Consider the following 24106-nt stretch of genomic DNA (forward strand, 5'->3'; position numbering starts at 1 on the left):
CCAGGAAAGGAGAGTCTTCTCTCTCCTTCTCTGTCTTTGTCTCTCTTTCTCTCCATCCCTAACTCCCCTGCCTTGTGAGAACACAGAGGACAAGGCAGCCATCTGCAACAAGGAGAGAGGCTTTGGAAGAAACCAAACCTGCCAACACCTTGATCTTAGTCTTCCATCTTCCAGAGTTAAGTAAAGATAAATTTCTATTTTTTATACCACCCAGTCTGTGATATCTTGTAAGAGCAGCCTGAGCAGACCAAAACAAGTCTTCATGGCACAGGTGAACATACAGAGTATACCCACAGCCCTGGTAGTATGAGAGAGCCAAAAGCACTCTGGTATTTGCAGAAAGCAGACTTGAAGTGCCTAGAGTGCAGAAGTTTGTGATGAACAACTGCTCCCTTCTGCTTCCCAGCTCAAGACTAAACACCTTTCATATCTGCAGACAGCCGAACTGCAGGCAAAAACAGGTATCACAGAGTAAGAGCCCCATCGATGTATATTCACTGGTCAAGAAGAATGAGAAAATTTAGAAAACATTACCTTGGACAATGTGAAGCAGGCTTATGAAACGGACAGAGCTGTTCCACAGTTGTTTCACAAGTGATAGCCTGGACTAAAGAGTTGAAACAGGAAACAGTAAGCAAATCTTTGGTAACAATAACATGCAACATGGTCTTAAGAAAATAAGATTTAAAAAAGTGCTAACCTGTTACTTTAGAGACTGTGAAGGAATTAGCAGACTGATATTTGCTGAAGATAAAAATATAAAGATGTCAATCATTTTTTAAATGAATCATCATCAACGTAACTTCTGGTATTATTTAGGTCTATGAATACTTTGTTTCTCCTGGAGCATTCTTACTTAAATATATAAATAAGCAGCAGTATAAGATTGCATCATCTATTTTAGACTAAGCTGATATTATCTTCAAGTAGGAACCAAATCAATGCCAACCAAATTAATCATTCTTGATATTGGAGAATGGTCTCTTCTCATGATCAATCTCAAAATGTATAAATAATAGCATAAAACCACACAGATTTATATCTACATACTTGTTTTAATTAAAATTTTTAAAGTTAAAATTAGAACTCTAAACATACAAATTCTGTCACCATAGAACTAAATTATTTAATCTCTCACAATAGTAAATACAAGGTAGTATTGTGAAAAGACTACTGAATCATCAGTACCTTAAAGGAGCGTGTTTTATTCACATTTTTGTTCCCCCAAGTATCTTGTAAAATATCTACAATGAATGAACTCCCCATTATATGCATCGTGCATCATTAAAAAGCAGGGATAGAAGAACAGGTAAGCTATTATATATCCAAATTTTAATTGGTTTATTTATACCCAGATTTTCAGAAAAATATCTATTACTAAGGCTTATTTGTGATAGTATTTTAATGACACACTCTTCACATTTCAACAGTTTCTGTTATAAATACAATAAAAAACTAAGTTCACACAAAAACAGTAAATAGGATAAATATTCCTTAATCCAACACCCAGTGTTTGGTTTACTAAAGCTAATAACTTTAATTATTTGTTGAAGGCAATTAATAAATGCCTGCTGAATCACTAAGCTAATCAATAAATGCTTCTATAAAGTTTCACTTAAAGTAATCGCTAATGACTAAAACCACACATAAAGTCTTTGAACAAAATTGTATACATTGAATGTCATTCCACCAAATCTGTAAAGGTTTTTAATAAATTCTTTCTTATCATTATGAATCCTCTACTTGTGGAGTTTCATGCAAATCTACACTTAAAAGAAACTATGTCATATATCTTAAGCCATTCCATATGAGGCTCAAAGTTTGTTTTTTACATAGAAGAAAAACACTACAAAGCTATTTCAAAAGGCCACATTGTTCTAATTTCTTAGAGTATATATCAAAATATGTAGTCTTCTAAAATATGTTTCATATATTTAATACAAGAAACATTTCAAAAGTTAATGCTTTTATGTTGAGTTAAATTACATTGAGATGGACAAGGGTACATGTATATGACATATTAGAGAACTTTTCAGAATGCTCTTCTACCTATTAATCTATCTCATTAACAAAGTTACTGTTGCATAAAATAAACCATTTTCCATAAGGAGGGCAAGGAAAATATGCAAATCAATGAGCCTTCTCTGGAATATTTTCTTTCACAGCTGAATAATCTGTTGCTTCACATCAGGAAAAACTGTAACTTGTACATTCTTAATGAAACTCCACAAAATGTGGAGCTTTAACATGTTCTTTATCAGTAAAACTGTTCAACTCTAAATTTACATACTTTGGCTCCTTTTTGTCTGGAAATTACAGAGCTCAAATGAGCCTTGACAATTACCAACTTCTCTATAAATTCTTCTATGCTGGGCTCTGAAAGAATTTGCCAACTCATTATTACAATTTAAAATCATCTCATCCAACAGGTCATTTGGGTACTTACCCAATTGTTTGAACACCATTTCTGTTGGATTTGATGAAATAATGTTTTCTTCCTTGTCTAGTGATATCTACCCAACCACCATCATTGTCTATTATACCATAATGAATTGCAGCTCTACAGATGCTGGATTGCTTGGAGAGAAAAAAAGGAAGAGAAGGATATTAAGATGTTAAGAGTTCTGCATAAGACACAACTAATTACTATTTACATGACTTTAAATTAAATGAACATATCTGAGCAAAATATCTATACTTATATAAATTGTTATTTTTGCATTTAAAAAATCAAATATTATAAAAAAAGATCCTATTCCGGGATCATTGTATTTATCGTACTTACCATTTCATAATGTACACTGCCAATAACTTTAGCTTTACTATCCAAACAGCCAGCAGGGCATTCATATCTAAATGAAAGAAGTTGGAACAAAATTTAGTTTCTCTGAATGTCAGTGTAAAATGAAAGTCTCTCTTATGTTTTGTCAGGTAATTTTGAGAATCAATAACAAACATTACCTATTGCAGGTTGTCCCTTTGCACTGATCTCTTAATCTTACTTCACAAGAAACAATCTGGGCTGAAAAAGAGAAAAATACCAAAATAATTTAGATAATGTAAAAGCTGTTACTGTTCATCACAGATAGTCTAATGTCAAGCTTTTGCCATCCTAAAACTGTCCCAATTAATAAAATACAGTTGCATATGCCATCTATGTCAACTTTAAATTTTGTGTAAATACTGCAGAGGCCTTACACATTTGCTGTGTGCTTATGACTTCATTTCTGTTACTATCGTCTGCTCTTGTCCGAACGTGGGTGTCACGGACTTGGGACTGTTGCCGTTCAATTTCATTTGTTTCTTCTTCTCGAGGAGGGTAGTATCTGTCTGAGCCTTCTGTTAGAGAGAAAGGATTTAAGAACTGTGAACTCATCTGAAATGTGCACAAATTATCAAATAATGATATACCTAATCATATACCAATGATAGTGATATACACAGTCTATGGCTGTGTAACATTTAAAACTAGAAAAATTCATAGTTTTTGACACTGGTGTTGACTTCAGGTGGTCTACTGCATTGGAATACATGAAATACATGGATAAGGTTTTGAACTCTTGAATCATTTATGCTTCTATGGGCTAACATTAAATGGAGTCAGTTCTAAACTCGCTTTATATTTGAAAGTGGTATCAGTGATTGCCTTTCATAATGGTACCATTTAGTCTACGCAGTGATCTAATGAACTATTTGTGTGCTTAGTGTATTTGAATGCAGTTTCCCAAATGAAATCATTTTGTTTAGAGGTTCACATTTAAAATTTTCAAAAGGGTCACATTTAAAATACTCCCCAAAGGAAATTCAGCCTAAAGAAGGCTTGCCCTTTTAATTTACTACAATGTCAGTTTCGATGGAAAGTTTTTCCCTTTTAGAAGGAAACTTAATGTGCAAAAATTTATACTTAACAATGGAGAATTTAATTTTTTTCCAGGTTGACTTATATCAAGGCTTTAACAGTGAAATACTTTGGAAAGGTATGTTATTTTCATGGATGTCCAAGAACTCAGAACATAGAAAAGGGAAGTATGAATTCAGAGGAGAGTCAATTTTAAGTAAAATAGGGGTTTGTTGGTGAAGGGGCAAGTAGGCTGGAAGTTTAGGGGTATAGAAGACGGAAAAACACGCACACAATGAAAAATGCTTCCACGAATGAAAAATGGTTCATGTAACAGAGTGAAATAAATTGTAACCTCTCATCAGCTCATTATACTAATGAGTATTTGGTTGTCAAGGAAAAAAGACATCTCTTTATGAATACTAAAAAAAAAAGTTGCATTAATTTATTTTTTTTAAGATTTTATTTATTTATTCATTAGAGACACAGAGAGGCAGAGACATAGGCAGAGTAGCAGCAGGCTCCCTGCAGGAAGCCCAATGTGGGACTCGATCCCAGAACCCCGGGATCATGACCCAAGCCAAAGGCTCAACCACCGAGCCATCCAGGCGTCCCTAATTCATATTTTCTAAAACAGTCTACTTTAATCTCCATTTGGTCGTCATTAAGAAAAAAGTACAAGGGAATAGAAATGTTCACCTGGATGCCCAACAAGACAGGATTATCACAAAGCTTTGTCATATAAGTTTTCTCTTCGTGTGCTGTAAACAGGATACCATATTTATATGTACATTTTGGCATGTCAAATACATTTCAGAGCACTGCTTTTACAACAGTTTTACAATACTACTATAGCTTTTTAATTTGTTACTTTGGCATGAGAAATTATGTATTCTGTAGTAAGGAACACAGAATTAGTATAATTCATTGAGCATGATTTAGTAAGATTCATGGATAGGTATTTTGGCAAAAACTCTTGAAGTGCTAAAACCAAACTGTATTAGACTGCTAAATCCTTCAAAATTGAAGACACTTATAAAAATAACTCTAGTCAATAACATACTAAGGTGTTTTTTAAAAATGTAAATGTATTTGGGGATCCCTGGGTGGCTCAGAGGTTTAGTGCCTGCTTTTCTGCTCAGGGCATGATCCTGGAGTGCTGGGATCGAGTCCCACGTCAGGCTCCCTGCATGGAGTCTGCTTCTCCCTCTGCCTGTGTCTCTGCCTCTCCCTCTCTCTCTCTCTCTCTAATAAATAAGTAAAATTTTTTAAAAATGTAAATGTATTTGTCACTCTGGGGTAATTTCAAAGTAGAATTAGAAGTGGTTATCTGAAAAAATAAAAAATAAAAAAAAGAAGTGGTTATCTGATAGAATGATGAAACTTTAAGAACATATTAGGAATGACAGACTTCTTAATATTTTATTTTGAAAATATTTGAAATGGCTTCAAAATATTTCAAATAGAGTTCTGGGAACTTTACACATAATAATAATAATAATTATTTGCTGTTTTTTTAAGGATTTTATTTATTCATGAGAGACACACAGAGAGGCAGAGATACAGGCAGAGGGAGAAGCAGTCTCCCTGCGGGGAGCCTGATGCAGAACTCCATCCCAGGACCCTAGGATCCCGACCTGAGCCAAAGGGAGATGCTCAACTGCTGAGCCATCCAAGTGCCCTCATGTAATAATTAAATGTGCTTTTTGCCTTTTAAGTACAAATGCTGGATTAAAACATAAATCACACTGATATTATGACACAACGGCACATACCTTTATAGCACAGATTTTCTCGACAGCCACCTCCAAAACTGGGTGGGCAAGCAGAACACGGACGTCCATGTTTATAGGGAGCATGGCCCCACCAGTTCCCCCTTAAAAAGATGATCCATTCTATTAAGAGGTAGTCTAATATAGAATCATTTAGAAGACACTGTAAAATATTACTATATTCTAAGTAATGATTTTGATGTATAGATTTAAGACATTTATATCTTCCATCACAGAGTCCCTTCAGTTACTAGGTTTATATATGAACTGCTGCCTCATTCTTTTGAAAATATTCAAAGTAAAATGCTATGTATACTGTTAAAAATTACAAATTTAAACTTTTACAGAATGCTAAGCTCTGTTATGAAATATTCATCCCTATTCCATTTGTTTTAATGAAGAGATCTGAGACTTAGATTTGACCCTAAGTACAGGTGTAATATTTTCAACATAATCATTCAATGCTCTTTACAAAGGTGAAAATACATTTCTCAGTTAATCTGTCATTTTTTATCTCTAATAAATCCAAAGTATTAAAAATATTTATGTAATATAATAATGTAATGAGTAATACTGAAGACATAAAAATATAATTCCTGTCTTCACAAAGATCATATTTTCAATCTTTATATTCCTTTAAGCACTGATTTTATGCATCGGGCAACCATAATTGTTGCCATATTAAGTAAATAGAGTTAAAACAATACATTTTACTCAATAATTCACAATGAAAATGAGAAAAAATTGAGAATATAAAGTTACTTCATGTGGTCAGGCAAAATTTACATATAAAAGTAATGTTTTGTCTACTTACTTTGGGGAATAATTGCACACCAAATAGACAGCTTTGGGCCATATCTGCCCCCAGATGTTCATGTTATGACACAAATTAATGGCACAGCCTATTCTGCTACTTGTTGCCCACACCACCTACATTAAGAGAAATTTTCAGAAAAAGTAGGCTGAGACAAAATAAGACAATATATCTCAGAGAGAAATGTATAAAACTCAACTTGAGAAATGAACCTTTATCATTCATGATGTAACAAGGCAATGTCAAAAGAATATTTTTCCTGAAACTTTGGGAAGTGATTCAATTTAAAGAGTACTACAGGGCAGCCCCGGTGGCTCAGCGGTTTAGCGCTGCCTTCAGCCCAGGGTGTGATCCTAGAGACAGGGGATCAAGTCCCACATCAGGCTCCCTGCATGGAGCATGCTTCTCCCTCTGCCTTGTCTCTGCCTCTCTTTCTCTCTCTCTCTCTCTCTCTCTCTCTCTCTCTCTCTCTCGTGAATAAATAAATAAAATCTTAAAAAAAAAAGAGCACTACAGGTAAATAACCCTGTCTATCTGTTAAAGGTAAGTATCTTCCAAATATGTGTTTAGTAAATAGTTCAAAAGTTACATCCTCACAAACCTAAATTGCTGTGTTCATGTTTCTATGAAGAGGCTTACCTAACAAAGAATAGAATTTCTCATCTTAAACTGTACTGGAACAAAAATGTAGAGGCTCAAACTTCTTATACAATGTATATTTTAATCGCATGACTGCTTATTAGGGAATTCAGTGCTAATCTTACTCTTGTCACAGGCAAAGACGGAACAATTTGCTTTATATTCACTAATAATCAGCTATAGAAATTCTAGTAACTCAGATCTGTGGTGGGATTTATCTAGTTGAATTTAGCCTCAGTTGTTTGACTTAGAGGTTTACAACTAATCCAAATACCAAAAGTAGACACTTAATAAAAATAAATAAATGTACATAAATGCTGCACATATGTAAATATTGAGTGTCATGGTAAATAAAACTATATTTTTATTTTTTTGGAAAATAAAAAATAATGATACCTAACGTTGAAGATGGTAAACTTCTCCCCATGCGCATTTCCTGGGGCCAGATTAAAAATGTTTCACACAGAAAATCACTGAAATACTGTCTTTTTTAAATTGATGTTTGGACTTTTCCTAGTAACTACTTTTATTATTTATAGAAATCGATAAGTCTATTCCACATAAATCAATATTTATGTTTTTTAAATAATCATACCAGATTACATTAGACACAAGTTTAGCAGCATAAAACACTTAGAAAAATGAAGTATAATATACCCAAAACATACCTGTGTATAATGAGTACACACAGGACCGGAACATCTGAATGGACAATATGGGTTGCATTCATGTTCATACGGGTAGCTAAAGTCTCTTACTTCATCATACCATGCTTGTACATGAAATGTTGGGGGCCTGTATCTATTTGAAAGACAATAACCACTGAGAGTAAGTAAAGTTGGAAAAAATGTAAAACCAAATATTGCAAAATAGATTGATGAAGTTTGGTAGAGAGATAGTCTTCTGTAAGTTATACATGTTAAATACTTATGCCCATTACATTACTAATATGTCAATGATTTAAACAAAAGTAAGTCTAAAATATTGCTGGTCATTCTGCTATGACATTTTTAAAAATTATTTGTATTATTTGTATATTGTGATTATTTTTTTTCCTTAAGCTCTAAAAGAAATTTTAGAAAATTTTCAGTGCTGAATTAATAAGCATTTCAAGCCTTTATGTTAATCAAAAAAAAAAGTTACATTTTACGCTACCTTCCCCAGTGTGCTCCCAAATTCTGTCCAATTGACGGAAGCAAATTTGCAGGTCCATGTTCCCATAAACAAGTTTCAGCCCAGGATTCTGCAGATCTTTCCAGTTCTACATCCCAAGTCTATAGTTTAAAACAAAAACAACGTACAGATACAAACATATAAAGTATATGTAGAGTCTGGACATTTCTTCAAAATATTGTATGTTTCAGTTAGTTTCTTCCCTTCCTACTGCTTTGCAAAGTCAACATCTTAGTCTGCGTTCTCAATATCTCTCACCTAGATTTTTTTGCGCTAGTCTCCTAACTAGTCTCTTTGCTGCCATCTCTTTTCCCTCCAATCTGCCCCAAGGTATTTAGACTACCTAAGTGAGCACAAATACATCTAGGTGATTGCTCTGTCTAAGCACATTCAATAAATTCCCATATACATAAAGTCCAAGATCTCTTTGGTCCCATTGTTCCTTATAAAACATGCCATTTCTTGCTCTTGCTGGCATTGTTTCTTGTCTTAAAACATCCTTCTCCCAATTATTTGTCAGACCCCTATTCTTTCCTCATAACCCAGCTTTACATAATACACTCTAGATACCTTGTATACTTTCAGATGTAGGTTTCTCCCTCCTTGGGGCTCTTTTTTTTTTAATTTTTATTTATTTATGATAGTCACACACACAGAGAGAGAGAGAGAGAGAGAAAGTGAGGCAGAGACATAGGCAGAGGGAGAAGCAGGCTCCATGCACCAGGAGCCCGACGTGGGATTTGATCCCAGGTCTCCAGGATCACGCCCTGAGCCAAAGGCAGGCGCTAAACCGCTGCGCCACCCAGGGATCCCAGCTCTTTGGGGCTCTTAAAACTTTGTAATACTTCTTCATTTAGCAGCTATTAGAATGCAATGTTAGCATTCGTCTACATGTCCATCTCTTTCATAAGACTGAGTTTCTTGGAGGCAGTCATTTAATTCACTCCAGTATCTTTGGCCTATTTTTTGTGCTTTGTGTCTATCATATAGACAAGATGATTAATAAATACTTATTGAGTATATGAATGATTAATGAATTTGATTCCTATAAAACATATATGGATTATTATATATAACATTCAATGAGGGTGATTAATTTTTACTTTTAAAATAATTTACAAAGAAATATTTAAAATTACAAAATTATTACTGAAATTATTTTGAATGTCCTCGGTTTAATGTTCAATTTTTTATTTAGAAAACAGGCAGCATAGTGGTTGTAAAAACATAGGTAGAGCTAGGTTCAGTCTTGGCACAATAACAGAACTCTGGGCATGTTAGGGGATAGGAAACTGGAACATGAGGACCCAACCTAAGGTGATAGCAATGAGACTGGAGAAATGCAGACAAACTGAAATCATGTTTCAGAATTTAAATTCCTAGAAGTTGATGGATGACTGAAGGTAGGTGGTGAGGGGGGGAAAAAAAAAAAGAAAAAGATGAAGATGATGAAGGTTACCAAATTAGGAGAAAGAAAATACAGGAAAAGAAATAGATTGTTGCCATGGAAATGTGTTTAATGTATTTTGATGTCAATTTTTTGGGTGCCACATGAGATGTGTGTTATACATACAGCATGTATGCCAAGGAGAGAGTGGAAAGATATGACTGGGGTTCTGGGGAAAGAAATCTGTGAAGATATGAATTTTGAAGTTATTCATCTAGAGATGACTTTCTTCAGGAAGATGATATAGAATAAAAAGAGAAATGAAAAGAAAATTCTGGGATTATTAACCTTGGAAAGGGAGAAAAAAACAATGAATTAGTAAAATAAACCAAGGAAATTGGGATCAGAAAGGTGAAAGGAAAACTGTAAGAGAGTTCAATTATAGAAGTAATGGGACAAGGATTCTAGGAGTAGAGTGGGCAACAAGATCAAATGCCACAGAGAAGTCCAGAAAGACAAGAGCTGCTAAGGGCTAATTCATGATCAAGAGTGATTTCAGATCAATGCTTAGGAGAAAAATCAGAGCACATGGGCACATACTTGGCTGGAAGGAGAAAGAAGAGAAGACAAGTATGCATTACTTTGTTAATGCTTCAGAAAGGAAAGGAAAAAAAAAGAGAGAGAGAGAGAGAGAGATGTCCAGAAGCTAAAAAAAAAAAGTAACATGCCAGGTTCTAGGGAGAATTTGTTTGCTTTGATTTTTTTAAAGTGTGGAAGAAACCTAATCATGACTGTAGGCCAAAGGAAGGCACACTAGGGAAAAAGCAGCACAAAAAAAAAAAAGAAAAAAAAATGGTGTGGTGATTTTAAAACACTCTTTTCCACAAAGGTGGAGCTAAATTCCCTTCCCCTCCCTTCAATTTGAGCTGGATGGTAACTCCCTTCTAATACACAGAAGGACACTACAAGACTTCTCAGGCTAGGTTAGGAAATACAGCCTCTCTACAGTCAGTTCATTATCTTTTAAGACACACATCTTGGGGCACCTGAGTAGCACAGTGATTTAAACATCTGATTCTTGGTCAGGGTCCTGATCTCAGGGTTCTCATCTCATGGTTGTGAGACCCAGCCCTGGGCTCCATGTTTAGCGTGGAGTCAGCTTGGGTTTTGCTCTCTCTCTCCCTCTGCCCATCCACACATATCTTGACAGACCTGAGCCAAGAAATTGAGTCTAGCTACCCTGAAGGGGTAGCTGGCAAAATACTGTAGAGAGATCACACAGAGCCTAAAAAATGCAAGAGGGGTTTTGGTGGTTTGGGTTTTCCTAGCCCATGCATGAGGCCTAGCAGTTTGCAAGTCCAGGTCACTGCAAACTAACATGTGAGAGACTCAGAGTATGAACCACCCATCTGAGCTGGTAAAAGAGACCATAGTGATTAAGGGACAGGCAGGGCTAGACAGGGAAAGACAGACGGGAGGGGAGGGGGGGCTACGGAATCAGGTTCACAGAAATCCCAAGGATGCTGAGATATAAAAACCAGAGATAAGGGAATAGTCTAGAGGACTTGGCCCTGGATATTAAGGAATATCTTTCTTTGACAGCTGCAAAATAATCACAGAAATTCACCAGACCACAAAGAAATAAGTCATTAAGGATGTTATCAATAGTTCTTGCTCAAACCAAGACTGCACAAGAATCTCAAGGCCACAAGCTTCCTAGTCAGTTCTCAATAAAAGACTGTCATTAAAAGTGGTTACCCTCAGTGGCAACCTTGCCGGGACCCCTCTCACTTCCAAGAGCTTTCTCTATATCCTCACTTAATAAAATTTTTATCACTTTACTCACTCTTTGTCCACAAGGTTCATTCTTCAACTCCATGAGACAAGAGCCCAGCTCTCTCACATCATTAAGACCCTTATTCAAGGCCAATCTACTCTTGTTTTATACATGATTCTACAATCTCAGATGTTAGTTTTTCTGAAGACATTGAAGATGGATGCTTTTTGTAGAGGATAAACAACCAGCTCCCAGTTCACAAATACATTATATTGCAAAAGTTTGTGTACATATCTTTGTACAGACATTGAAATAAAATCTAAAGCATATCATTCAAATGCTTTAGGCTAAGTTTTCTTATTTGCAAAGTGAGTAACAGAAGATAACTCAGGTCCCTTCAAGGACTAAAATATTCAATTACTGAGTATGTACTATGGATAAGCTGTTTTTTAAGCCATGGCAATTTTTCTATGTAATGCACTAAAAATATGAGAGGAAATCATTATCAAATGAACTATAATATAATGTTAAAATAAGGACACATTATTTTAATATAAGAACTGAAGTAGAGGAGCATGCAACTAAAATTTACTACTAATATTTAACAAATATTAATTAGTGACAGTTTGTAAAGTAATTATCTATTTAAAGAATATAATCAAGCACAGGTGTTTAGGTAAATACAGTAATACAAATCAAGAAGACTCTTTAAAAAACTTAATGAAAATACAGCTGTCCTGGAGGAAACATTATTATGAAAACAGTGTATTTTCATGCCCTAATGTTATATTACATGTTTTAAGGGCACCAATAATTCATAACTCATCCCATTTATTTTTTTGTGGGTTTTTTTTACATTTGTTTTTATTTAAGTTCAATTTGCCAATATATCATATAACACCCAGTGCTCATCCCATCAAGTGCCCTCCTCAGTGCCCGTCACCCAGTTACCCCATCCTCCTACTCACCTCCCCTTCTGCAACCCTTTGTTTCCCAGAGTTAAGAGTCTCTCAGGGTCATACCCATCCCATTTAAATGTAAGTTAGTCTCTACACGTTTCTATTTAAGTTCAAGTTTGTAAATAAAATCAAGATGGCTTGACAGACTTTTTTTCTCTATGAACTATTCACCCAGCACTAATTTAAAGCCAAACCACACTTAAAATTACCATTTCTTTATAAAATGGGTACTTGAGGTGTGTAGAAATGAAAACCACTCTATTTTCCAATTACATCTGTAAGCTGTTCCTCCTTAGACCACAGTCAAGTGTTCAATGAATTTTTATTACTAAAAGAAACATTTAGAAAACTACTAAATTCTTTGTCTCCAATGATATTTTTAAAGCCAGTTCAACATGAAGGTTTTATCATTTCTTCTGTGTATTTGTGTGCCTATCTGAGGAATCCTAAATGTTAACAAAGGACTTTCAAAAGTAAACCTAGAAATAAAGTAATTTTGGTAATAAAATATTAAACTGGTAGAAATCAGAAAGTATGTAGCTATCTAAACACGTACAGAAAACCAGGACTGCTATCCTCCTGTGAAACATGAGTGGACATATACAATTCATATTCCTATCATAATACCCGCAATCCTGCTCTAATAATAATAATCCACAGTGAGGACAGCTGGAAATCATTCAAGGATGTAGTTTTTAACAGAATTAATATTGGTAGGTTACCAGTAAGTTGTATCACTGTACATTAGCCAAAAATTGTCATTAGTGAATATTACCTTTTCCTTCTCTTTGTTACTGAGAATAGTTCTGTCTCTTAAAATTGCTTAAGTATTTTCATATGTATCTTCTTGACCACAATAAATTTATAACTCTTTCTAGATTAATAAAATTTGAAAATCCATGTCCCGGCTGGGATCTGTATCATGATAATTAGTCTACCAAAGAGAATACCCTAGGTGACACTAAAGTAAAGTAGTTTCATAGAGTTAGATTCACCAACAAAGAAAATATATAAATGATTAAAGACATTTTAAATAGACCAGCCTTAAATGGTCTGACACCTTTAAATGCACAAAGAAATTATTAACTAGAAACTCACATAATTTCATAACTGTAAAATATCTTTCTCAGTAGAGAGAAATAGGATTGTAAGATTTTCTACCATTTTACAAAATTCTACCTAAGTGGACAAAGCTATAATAGGTCTTTTCAAAGACATGCTGAGAAAAATGCCTTTAAATAGTAAAGATAATTTTTTTTCCAAAACAACTGGAAAATATAATTAGTGTTGCATTAGCTAACAAATGGAAAGAATATCTAAATAATATAGAAACAATACATTATACCTTCTAATACATTATACTTTTTGCAAAATTTATACAGTTTTAGTGGATTATCCAACAGGGATAAATGCAATAGACAAAATTGATCTTTGATTATCATACTATTAGGTAGCCTAATTAAATGACAAACATTAGTCCATAATATGATTTGCAATTTAATATAGACTTTTTAAATCTGCATTGCTTTATGGCAAAGTAACAATATTATAAAAACACAGTGGTTTGAAAAAGGCAATTATGTTGGAAGTCTGGTCTAGGCTAGAAACTCTGGTCTACTTCTACCACTGAAAACTTGAAATAGCATGATGAAATTATTTTAAAAAATTATCTTAGCATTTGCAATAAATTTTGACAAAAGGAATTTCACATTCTTGTTTTGGAACATATACATCTACATACCTAATTCAGAAAACTACCCTTACATCTCCAAGCCTACCTCAGTCCTGAGCAATCAATGGCTGACAGAAATAATAATAGTATGCTAGCTTTCAATGGTATTGAAAATACCCTTTCCCTAGTGCTACGTCTTCTGGACACAAGCAAGTAAGGTCATTAGTCATAAATTTTCCTCTCGTTTTCTTTTATAGACAGTAAAAATAACCTTTTATTTGTTCAAAGTACTTCAATGGGTAATTCAAATAAATACACAGGGCACCTGAATGGCCCAGTTGGTTAAGCATCTTCCATCAGCTCAGACCATGATCCCAGGGTCCCTCCTCGCTGAGCAGGGAGCCTGATTCTCCCTCTCCCTCTGCCTGCCACTCCCCCTGCTTGTGCTTTCTCTAAAATCTTTTTTAAAAAATAAAATACATGATACACTCTGGAAGAGTTTTCTTTCTTAATTTATGTACTTTCAAATTTGTCTCTTGATTATGTCAAGTTTGGTTTCTGTTTCCTTATCTGAAATAATAAAAAGCTAGAATAAGTCTTTTCAAATTCTTTCAGCTTTAAAATTCTATTATTTTGCACTTATAGTTTCTTATAGAGTGCTCTTTACTGCTTATAGAAATGGATAAATACTTGCAAACTCTAAAATAATCTTTCTTATGACAATTAAAGGCATTTCTAAGAAGCAAAAGCTATTTTGTGATTAAAAAGTGGGCAGATAAAAAAAAAGTGGGCAGAGGATTTGAATAGACATTTTTCCAAAGAAGACATGCAGATGAGCAACAGAAACTTGAAAAGATGCTCAGCACCACTAATCAGGAAATGCATATCGAAACAATAATGAGATATCGCTCACACCAGTCAGAATGGTTAGCATTAAAAAAAAAATAGAAAGAAATAACAAGTGTTAGAGAGGATGTGGAAAGAAAGGAACCCTCCTGCACTGTTGGTGGGAATACAAACTGGTGCAACCACTGTGAAAAACAGTAAGTTCCCCTCCAAAAAATAAAAATAAAAATACCATAGAATCCAGTAATTCCACTACTGGGTATCTAACCAAAGAAAACAAAAACATGAATTCAAAAAGATATATCTACCCCTATGTTCGCTGTAGCATTATTTACAAAAATAAGGTATGGAAGCAACCCAAATGTCTATCAATAAATGAATAGATAAAGAAGTTATGTTATTAGAATACAACAGACTATTACTCAGCCACAAAAAAGAATGAGATCTTGCCATTTGCAATAACATGGATGAACCCCTAGAGGATGTTACGCTAAGTAAAATAATTCAGTCAAGTAAAGAAAAATACCATATGATTTTATTTATATGTGGAATCTAAACAAACAAACAGAAACAGAAACAGACTCATAAGTGCAGAGAACAAACTGGTAGTTACCAGAGAGGATAAGGTTGGATAAATTGGCAAAATAGTTGAAAGGGATTAAGAGACACAAATGGCCAGTTATAAATAAGCAGATGAAAAATACAGCATAGAAAATGCAGTAAATAAAACTATATAACATTATGTATAACAGATGGTAACTATAGTTATGGTAGTGAGCACTGTGTATCATATAGAATTGTAAAATTAGAATATATAGAATTGTCAAATCTGTTGTGAACCTGAAACTAATATAACATTGTATACCAACTACACTTAATTTTTTTAAAAAAAAAAAAGCTGTACTGTGACTTACAAGATTGCAAAACCGAAAAGGTTTCAGATCTTCCAATTATGAATCTAGAGAAAAGCTCAATTATTTCTGAATTATCCCTATTTAAGAAAGTTTTAATATTGTCCAAAACAGATAAACTGAAACGTAACCGAATATGACAAGAATATATTCTCAGTAAGAAGTTAAAACCAGGCTTCTTGCAGTTTAATGCCGAAAACACAATGGTAAAACCTTTGACTTCTACATGTAATTTTTCTGCACAGCCAAACAGCACAGTATTTTTTAGTCAGCTAGTACATTTTTATAAAATTGATATAGTTTTATGGATTTTCAAGATATAATATACATGTAACATATATACAACTTGTCTGCACAGCTAAAGGGAACAAGAATTTTTCAGCCAGCTCATGAACGTAGATGTCGCTGGAGAAAACCAAACCCTAAGAAGTTAGGTCTTTCTAAATACCACCTATGAAAGATAATTCTTGCTGTGCTATCACCTCTGGAAAAACAGGTTTGTAAATTATCCATCAGGTGTCAAAAATAAATCCCTCTCCAAATCACTGTTGTGTTCTCCTATTTGAATAAGAAAGTGCAATCCAAAAATCTGACAGGATAAATTGTCAACATGATCCTCTTGACAGCAATAACTTGACCCTCAAAAAAGAATCTGTTATTCTATGCGAGTCACACATTTGACACTTCACAAGATTTCAGATTCAAATTCCAAACATAATGCCTCATTATACCTTCTTTGCTCCCTGTTGGTGGCATTATCTGAACTACAATGAAGAAACTGACATCAGTGAAATAAATAAATAAGCAAGTCAATCTATGTTCAAAGAATGTATGATGGTTTTTGTGTGTGTGTGTGTGTGATAAAGTCCTCCGGTATAGAAAGCACTATGGAAATCTGCAGCAACGCATTCCTTACAACTCTAAAACTACCTCAGGTGTTTAACTACTGTGCTTCACCTGTCCTGAAAAGACTTTGTAGTGACAGGGAAAATGCACAAGGCTCAGATTTCAAAGGGAACACCTGTGCTACTATGCACACAGGCCAGATACTGAGAAAGCTGCATTACCTCCGGGCATTGCACTTCTGAGGGTTTCCTGGAAGTTACAGAGATAAGAGGCAGATGTGCCAGTATTTTACTTAAAGCCCACTTTAAAACAAGGCCTTAAAACCTTAAAAAAGTAGCAACCTGTAATTTCAGGAACTGCCTCTTCATTTCTTTAAAATTGAAATATTATTGAAATGGAAATTTAATGTGTGGATAAACACACAAGATGATTTCAATTAAATCCACAGTTTGAATATTACACAGGGAGACTGAAAGTATAATGTATGGAAGAATGTCCTTGTGAGACAGCAGAGCCATTAACTGAACACAAGTCTTACACAGAAATGTCTATTGATTCATCTCATCTCACTGCCAATGCCCACACCAGTCTGGCCATAACTGACTCACATATGTACCACCCCTATTCAACAGGACCCTTAACAACTGACTCTGAAATTTTCAAGAGTCCATAAATCACCAGAAGATCTTTTTTTAAAATGTTGATTCTCAGGGTATCTGGGTGATGCAGTCAGTTAAGAAGCTGATTCTTGATTTTGGCTCAGGTCATGATCTCAGGGTCCTGGGATCATCAGGCTCCTTGCTCAGCAGGAAGTCACGTTGAAGATTCTCTCTCCTTCTCTCTCTGCCCCTCCCCACCCCCACCTCATCCCCGGGGCCATGTGTGTGCACTCTCTCTCTAAAATAATTTTAAAAAATTCAGATTCTGATTTGGTAGTTTAGGAGACAAATCTAAACTATAGTATTTCTATATGGTCCTAGGACCATACACTGAATAACCACACTTAGAGTTACAAGGTTCTAGCAAGGTTCTAGTCCAGTTTCTTGGCCAACTGAATCCATTAGAGATTTTCCCCAAAAGGAACTGTCCTTTTTCTGCTCTCCTACTTAGTTACTTAAACTTTATCCTTTCACCGAAGTCCTATTCACAATCTCTCTCCTTTTGAAAGTCATTCCAACTATAATATTCCATTTATCACACTCTTCTTTGAACCTTCTTAAACATGTAATTTATCAGTTACTATATATTCCCCTTGATTTGTCTCCATTGTTTTGGGTCTTAATTCCCAAACTAGAATTCAAAACAAACAAACAAACCTGTGTCTCACACTTTTTTGTGTGCTTTTCATGGCACCTAATATAAAACATGGCATAAAAATACATTGCCAGTATGTACTCATCAATTATCTCTTGTCCCACAACTGGCCTGGGAATGAGCAATAACTTAGATCAAAGACATATGACCTAAATTCTATGCTTCAAACGTACATGTGTGACATAAACTCAGATGGAAGAGTATTCATAATGTACCTATGCTAAACAAAAGGTAAACCTCTGAAAAGCTGACCTGTTGGATTATTTTTGTACATGTCATATCTTTGTTTTAATTTTGTGATTAATCCAAGGTGATGATGCTTTCATTATTTTTATTGTCATTTAAAACTGAAGTAGTTAATCTTCAAGACTATGTTCTACATGTTTGAGGAGACTAGTATTTAAGGAAACCCTTTAGTAACTGAGAAAGTACCATTTATCAGTTCTCTAAGTCTCCATTTATAGCACTGGGTCAATTTGCAAGAATTAACACCTGTGTTTTAGTTATTTATAGCTCATAAATTTTAGACGGATGCAAGATTGATCAGTAAGTCAAGCCTAGAAAAACAGATGATAGGAAAGATAACCTCTCATAACAAATCACTCTACAGTATCTACTTATGCATTAGTTTATATTTTATATTTCAATATTTCAACATAATGGGTTTTGAAAGTAAATATTAATTGCTTCTATTTATTGTACTTAGAGATGCTTCTCTACTCAGAAAGTAAGAAATGGGTTAGCAAATGAAAAACTTCTTCATAGGCAGATTAGTAAAAGAAAAAGCTGATAGACACATAGAAACCGAGACTTATAATTTAACACCATAACTTTAATTTAAACCAAACACTAATACCAGAAACATTTAAATGAATACGTTTACATAGTTTTCATGAATATGCTATAGTAAGTTGCTCATTGTTCCTATAGTGAGAATTTTGTTAACTCTTCACTAAGAATTCCTCTCTCAAGAATGATAAGTTGGTTTGTTTCCCAGCAGTCAATAAGAGCTATGTACACAGTTCCCTGTTTTCCTTGGCTGCTGGGAAACTCAACGCTAATTTAATAACCACAGCATGGGATCCCTGGGTGGCGCAGCGGTTTAGCGCCTGCCTTTGGCCCCGGGCGCGATCCTGGAGACCCGGGATCGAATCCCACGTCAGGCTCCCGGTGCATGGAGCCTGCTTCTCCCTCTGCCTATGTCTCTGCCTCTCTCTCTCTCTGTGTGTGACTATCATAAATAAATGAAAAAAAAATAAAAAAAAGACTTTAAAAAAATAATAATAATAATAACCACCACAGCAATCAGGTTTTTAGGTGTCCTTCAGGAATATGCCTTTAGCTTTTTCTTCTTCAGTAACTGAACAATGACAAAGATGATGATTTTAAGAAATATGATTTTCAAAAGTCCTTATTTTGAAAATCTGAGAAAGAATATGTGTACAATATTCTTCATTTGTTTCCCTAAGCACCATTCTTTATGTCCCGAAAGGCTGAATTCTACATAGTAAGTCTCTTCAGGCTCTCTCAGCCTCTGGATTCCAATTGGATTTGGCTAAAGGGAGACACAAACAGTAAGTCAGAGGGTGTGAGGTGAATTTAAGTCTGTATTACTCCCTCACCAACTCTATGCATTCCCTTGGAATTCTATGCCTCACTGTGATGGTGACAGTGTCCTGTCATACAGCCCTACTTCCAGGCAATAGTCCTGACCAGGCTGTGACATCACCATTCAAGCCTAGGTGACCCCTGTCTCTTATGGCTCACTTTAGGCCTAGCCACAATTCTGCATATAGATCTTCATTTTTTTTTCTGGTGAACTCTTGTTATTGTGGCATTTTTTTCCTGCTAAAAAATAATATTTGAGAATTAGACTATCTCACAAAATTTATATTAGCAAACTGCCTAACGTATTAGCCGATATCTATTAGATCTTAATAAATGTTATCTTATTCCCTCATTCCTTTAAGAACTTGCTAAATTTTCTATGATTTGCATAGCCTTTTTATGGAACATTGCTGATATCCATGTGACTAAGGAAGAAACTCAAATCCAGTATTTTGAATGACTGAAAAACAAGATAATCATTGTCACCTAAAATCCCAATGAAAAAGTAAGTGATCCCCTTACAATTCAAATTTAACACAATATTAATTACACAAAGTTTAGAGTAAGTTATTCCCGGATTTGCTTTGAGTCTATTAACAATAAACATTGAAACCTAAGATCTTTGTTCCTATTAAATTTCTAGGATGATAGTTCCACAGGAGCCCCCAGCTACCTCTGAAGTTTAGGTATATATGATACACAAAAATACATACAGGAATAATTTTAAAAGTGTTCACAAACCTCAAGTTTATAAATCCATTGTCATAACTTTCACTTGCAAAAACCAAATGAATACTGCCAAATTATGTCAAAGAAAATGTTTCTTTTTCTTTCTTTTTAGATATGAATGGAAAGATGAGTAGGGTTATGCCGCTCCAATCTGTTCCATTTACATTTGAACAAGGTTCTTTTCATCATACATAGAAAAAATACATCCCCAGATATCTCCATAATAGAAGCTTGGATCAGTTTTAACACAGTGTGGCTACAATGTCCTTGCCTTCAAATCACCTGTACACATACTCTTGTATCAACCCCTTTGCTAAGAAGGTTCTCATCCTCCAAATGCTCTCTTCAAACTCCCCACCACACAATAACTATAACATCTTTCAAATGCTATTTTAAAACATACCTCTTCTATGAAGCCCTTCCTGATTATGGCTTTATTCTGAAATTCTTTAAGGTTTATAGGCACTTTAAAATATATGAATTGTAACCACATTATGATTTACATCTTACAAATAGTTCTCTGGGAAAAGCCTTTTTTTAAGATTTTATTTATTTATTCATGAGAGACACAGAGAGAGAGGCAGAGACAAGGCAGAGGGAGAAACAGGCTCCCTGCAGGGAGTCTGATGCAGAACTCGATCCCAGGACCCCGGGATCATGGCCCGAGCCAAAGGCAGACGCTAAAGAACTGAGCCACCCAGGTGTCCCATCTGGAAAAAGTCTTCATAGTCTGGTCCCTATACCTCCTGAAAGAGTCTCTGGACTTGCTGAGGGGTCTAAACATCCTCACTTCATGAGATAGAGTTATCCATAAATCAATGTAACTCTCAAAGTCACTGAAATCCAGTGCCAATTTAGCCACCTGTCATACTTATTAAAGACTTACTTTATCTGACCCAAATGCAACTGCACTTAAAAATACAAAGTAAAATATTAAATATAATACTTCATTAAAAGGAATGTTTTTTTCAATTTTAAGAACATTTTCTCGTCAGAATTAATCAAATTCTTTTACATTCTACCCATTTTAAAACTGTTGTTGAAAATCTAATCATTTTTTCATTTATTCATGTCAGTTTTACCCCTTCCAACTAGCATGAATTGAGCTTGGAGTATCTGTCAGCCACTCACCAGGGAAATGCAAAAATTACTAAAGCACAGCCCCTTTACATAAAGGAATGTAAGGTTAGATAAAGAGTCAGGATGCAAATACCAGAAGCAGAGGCAAATACGAAATGCTATGGGAGTCCGGGAAGTGAGTGGGAGTGCACCTAACACTATATGGAAGGGTTTAGACAAAAGTAGATTCTTAAGGAAGAGGAAAGAAAGTCATTAGAGAGAAAACAAGGAGGTTATAAGCCAGCCTCACAGTGCTAAGGTGATCAGGTTTAGCAAGCTCTGTACAGCATCAAAAAAAAAAAAAAAAAAAACCCAAAGCATATGGAATAATGGCATAGATGCTCCTGTGAAATGGTGATGCTTTTCGTTTAGTTTTCTGTGTTCACAGACTTCTTGGTGAACAGACCTCTCTGCTTTCTCTTTCTAGGCAGCAGTTTTGATGCTCAATCCAGAACCACAGCTCCCCCAGTACTTCTAGGGCTCTGGTTTCTCTTCTCTGGACAACAGCTGATCTTATTATCAGCCAATTATCCAGTTTTTCAGATACAGATCTGCCATGTCTTGAGGAAATGTAAGATGCATTTTTGTGTTTCAATCCCAGCACCTTTACTGGATTGCCCCCTTTGCAGGATTACCTTCTATTGTCTAAGGTACAACAATATATGTGGTAAAGTCTACGAACAGGAACTCTTGTGCTCATTCCTGGGTCTTATTCAATAGCTCATTATCCTTCTATCCAGTGGCACCTCCGTACTAGCCCAATTTGACATTCTACTTTCTTCCTCCTCACTCATATGCCCTCTTTATTTATCCTATCATTGACTGCACCTCTCTTGTCACCATCCCACAGAACTGTCCCATTAGCTAATTTTAAGATTTCATTTTCCACTTCTCTTCCATTTAGACTGATTTAAATATTAGGCAATGGGGAATTTTACCATTCAAATGTCCTCCTTATCTTTGGTAAGTTCTAGTGACCCACTACTCCAAGTCACATATTTGAATTGGTCCCATAATTTCATTTTTGGAATTCCCATATATCTATCTGTATTTAGCATTCAGTTTGCAATCTGAACCCCAAACATACTATTTGGTCTGTATCTATATTTGATTAGGATTATGTAGTATCTGAACACTTTAAAACTCGAACTCCACTAACATGTCTTTAATCACCTCTTTCTCATATCCAGAAGCTGCCTTAGTCAAATGTCTTCAAAGGTCAAGCAGGTGACATCACACAAAGTGGTTGGAAAAGAGTGATGGGACCTACAGCAAGTCAGAGCAGGAATCATTATTTTAAATGTCCCCATTTTTTGGAAACATTCTGACATACTTATATAGGAAACCTATCTATATCTGTCAGTTTTTAAACTTAAAGCATTATGAACCAAATGAACTGCAAACATCTCAAAGCATCCCAAACATTTGACTCCACATGGATCTTCATGCAATATGTCCAAAATTACCATTTTGTAATGTCCTATCCTCAACACTTATCATTCCTGCCTTCTCCATCTCTGCTGATGATCTCGCTTTATAATCTCACTGGGAAAAAAACAGAGGCACCCATATGAAAATTCTCTTCTTTCTCTTCCTCATCAAATACACCAAACCGTGTATATAAGCTTCTGAACCTACATTCTCAGTGCTTCCTGTTAAATAAACGAGGTGACTTTGTGGTTATATTTTCTCCCTTCCATTGCCAAGTAATTTCTCAACTTATTCATTCTCATTAATCTACAAATATACTCTTTAAAAAAAAATGGAAAAAAGCCCATATTCCCCTCTACCAATAGCTAGTTTCCCTTCTCTGATCTTCACAGCAACATCATCTTAAAGAGTTACTTGAGGTAATTTCTCTACTACCTCACCTTCCATTCTCTTCTTCCCACTTGAGTAAGACTTCCAGTCATACCCCATCACTGAAATTACTCTTACTGAGATCACCCACAACCTCCATGTTGGCAAGAACATTGTTGGCTTTTCTTCATTTTACCCAGCCTCTCAGCAATACTGAAACACTGACTTCTACCCTGATGAACTCTTGTGCTTTCTGGGACACCAGGCTACACTGTCTTTTCCTCCAATCTTGCTGACCACTTTTTCTCAGCTTCCTTTATTAGTTGCTCTTTTCTGTTCAACCTCTACATATTCCAGGACCTTAGGGCTCAATCCAAGGCATTCAACTGGCATTTGTCCATAAAATCTTCTCCTTGAAGGATTTTGTTCAGTCAGTTAATGAATAACATCTACATAATTTCCACATTTTATCTCCAGTCCCACCTCCCTACTGACCATTAACATCCAAATAAAGATGACATTTGGCATCACAATGAAGCTTGACCAGGAAGAAACTTGCAATTTCATCGTCACCTACTCCTGTCTGCTTCTCAGAAAATAATTCTACCATCCACCAATACGCTTAAGTAAAACCTATGAACATTTCAGACTTCTCCTTTTCCTTCATCCTTCACATTAAAGCTATCAACCAAACCATTGACAATGCCATGAATCATATCTTGAAACCACCCACCTCTCGCCATCTTTACCACTATCACCCTGGTCCCAGTCACCATCCTATCACACCCAGAATATAGCAAGGGCTTCCTAACTGTCTCTCTGCTTTCAGCCTTAGCTATCCTTCAGACCACTCTCCATAATGTGGTGAGGAATAGTTTTTGAAGTGGAAACTGACCAGGGCA

The 24106-nt window shown here is 35.2% G+C and overlaps 1 protein-coding gene across 1 annotated transcript in view; it reads right to left on the bottom strand.

Annotated features, from left to right (window-relative positions):
* Positions 1-24106, bottom strand: part of CRISPLD1 (cysteine rich secretory protein LCCL domain containing 1) — a 48040-nt gene that overhangs the window by 12017 nt on the left and 11917 nt on the right. The window contains exons 3-12 of the mRNA XM_072804173.1: positions 8219-8337; positions 7732-7864; positions 6425-6540; positions 5614-5714; positions 3199-3339; positions 2962-3022; positions 2786-2852; positions 2447-2577; positions 701-744; positions 535-607 (exon numbers count right to left, since the gene is read on the bottom strand). Of these exons, the coding sequence (XP_072660274.1) occupies positions 535-607; positions 701-744; positions 2447-2577; positions 2786-2852; positions 2962-3022; positions 3199-3339; positions 5614-5714; positions 6425-6540; positions 7732-7864; positions 8219-8337 (986 nt within the window). The remainder of the gene's footprint in view (positions 1-534; positions 608-700; positions 745-2446; positions 2578-2785; positions 2853-2961; positions 3023-3198; positions 3340-5613; positions 5715-6424; positions 6541-7731; positions 7865-8218; positions 8338-24106) is intronic.

This window comes from Canis lupus, chromosome 28, assembly GCF_048164855.1.
Source record: "Canis lupus baileyi chromosome 28, mCanLup2.hap1, whole genome shotgun sequence".
In the NCBI taxonomy this organism is placed as follows: domain Eukaryota; kingdom Metazoa; phylum Chordata; class Mammalia; order Carnivora; family Canidae; genus Canis; species Canis lupus.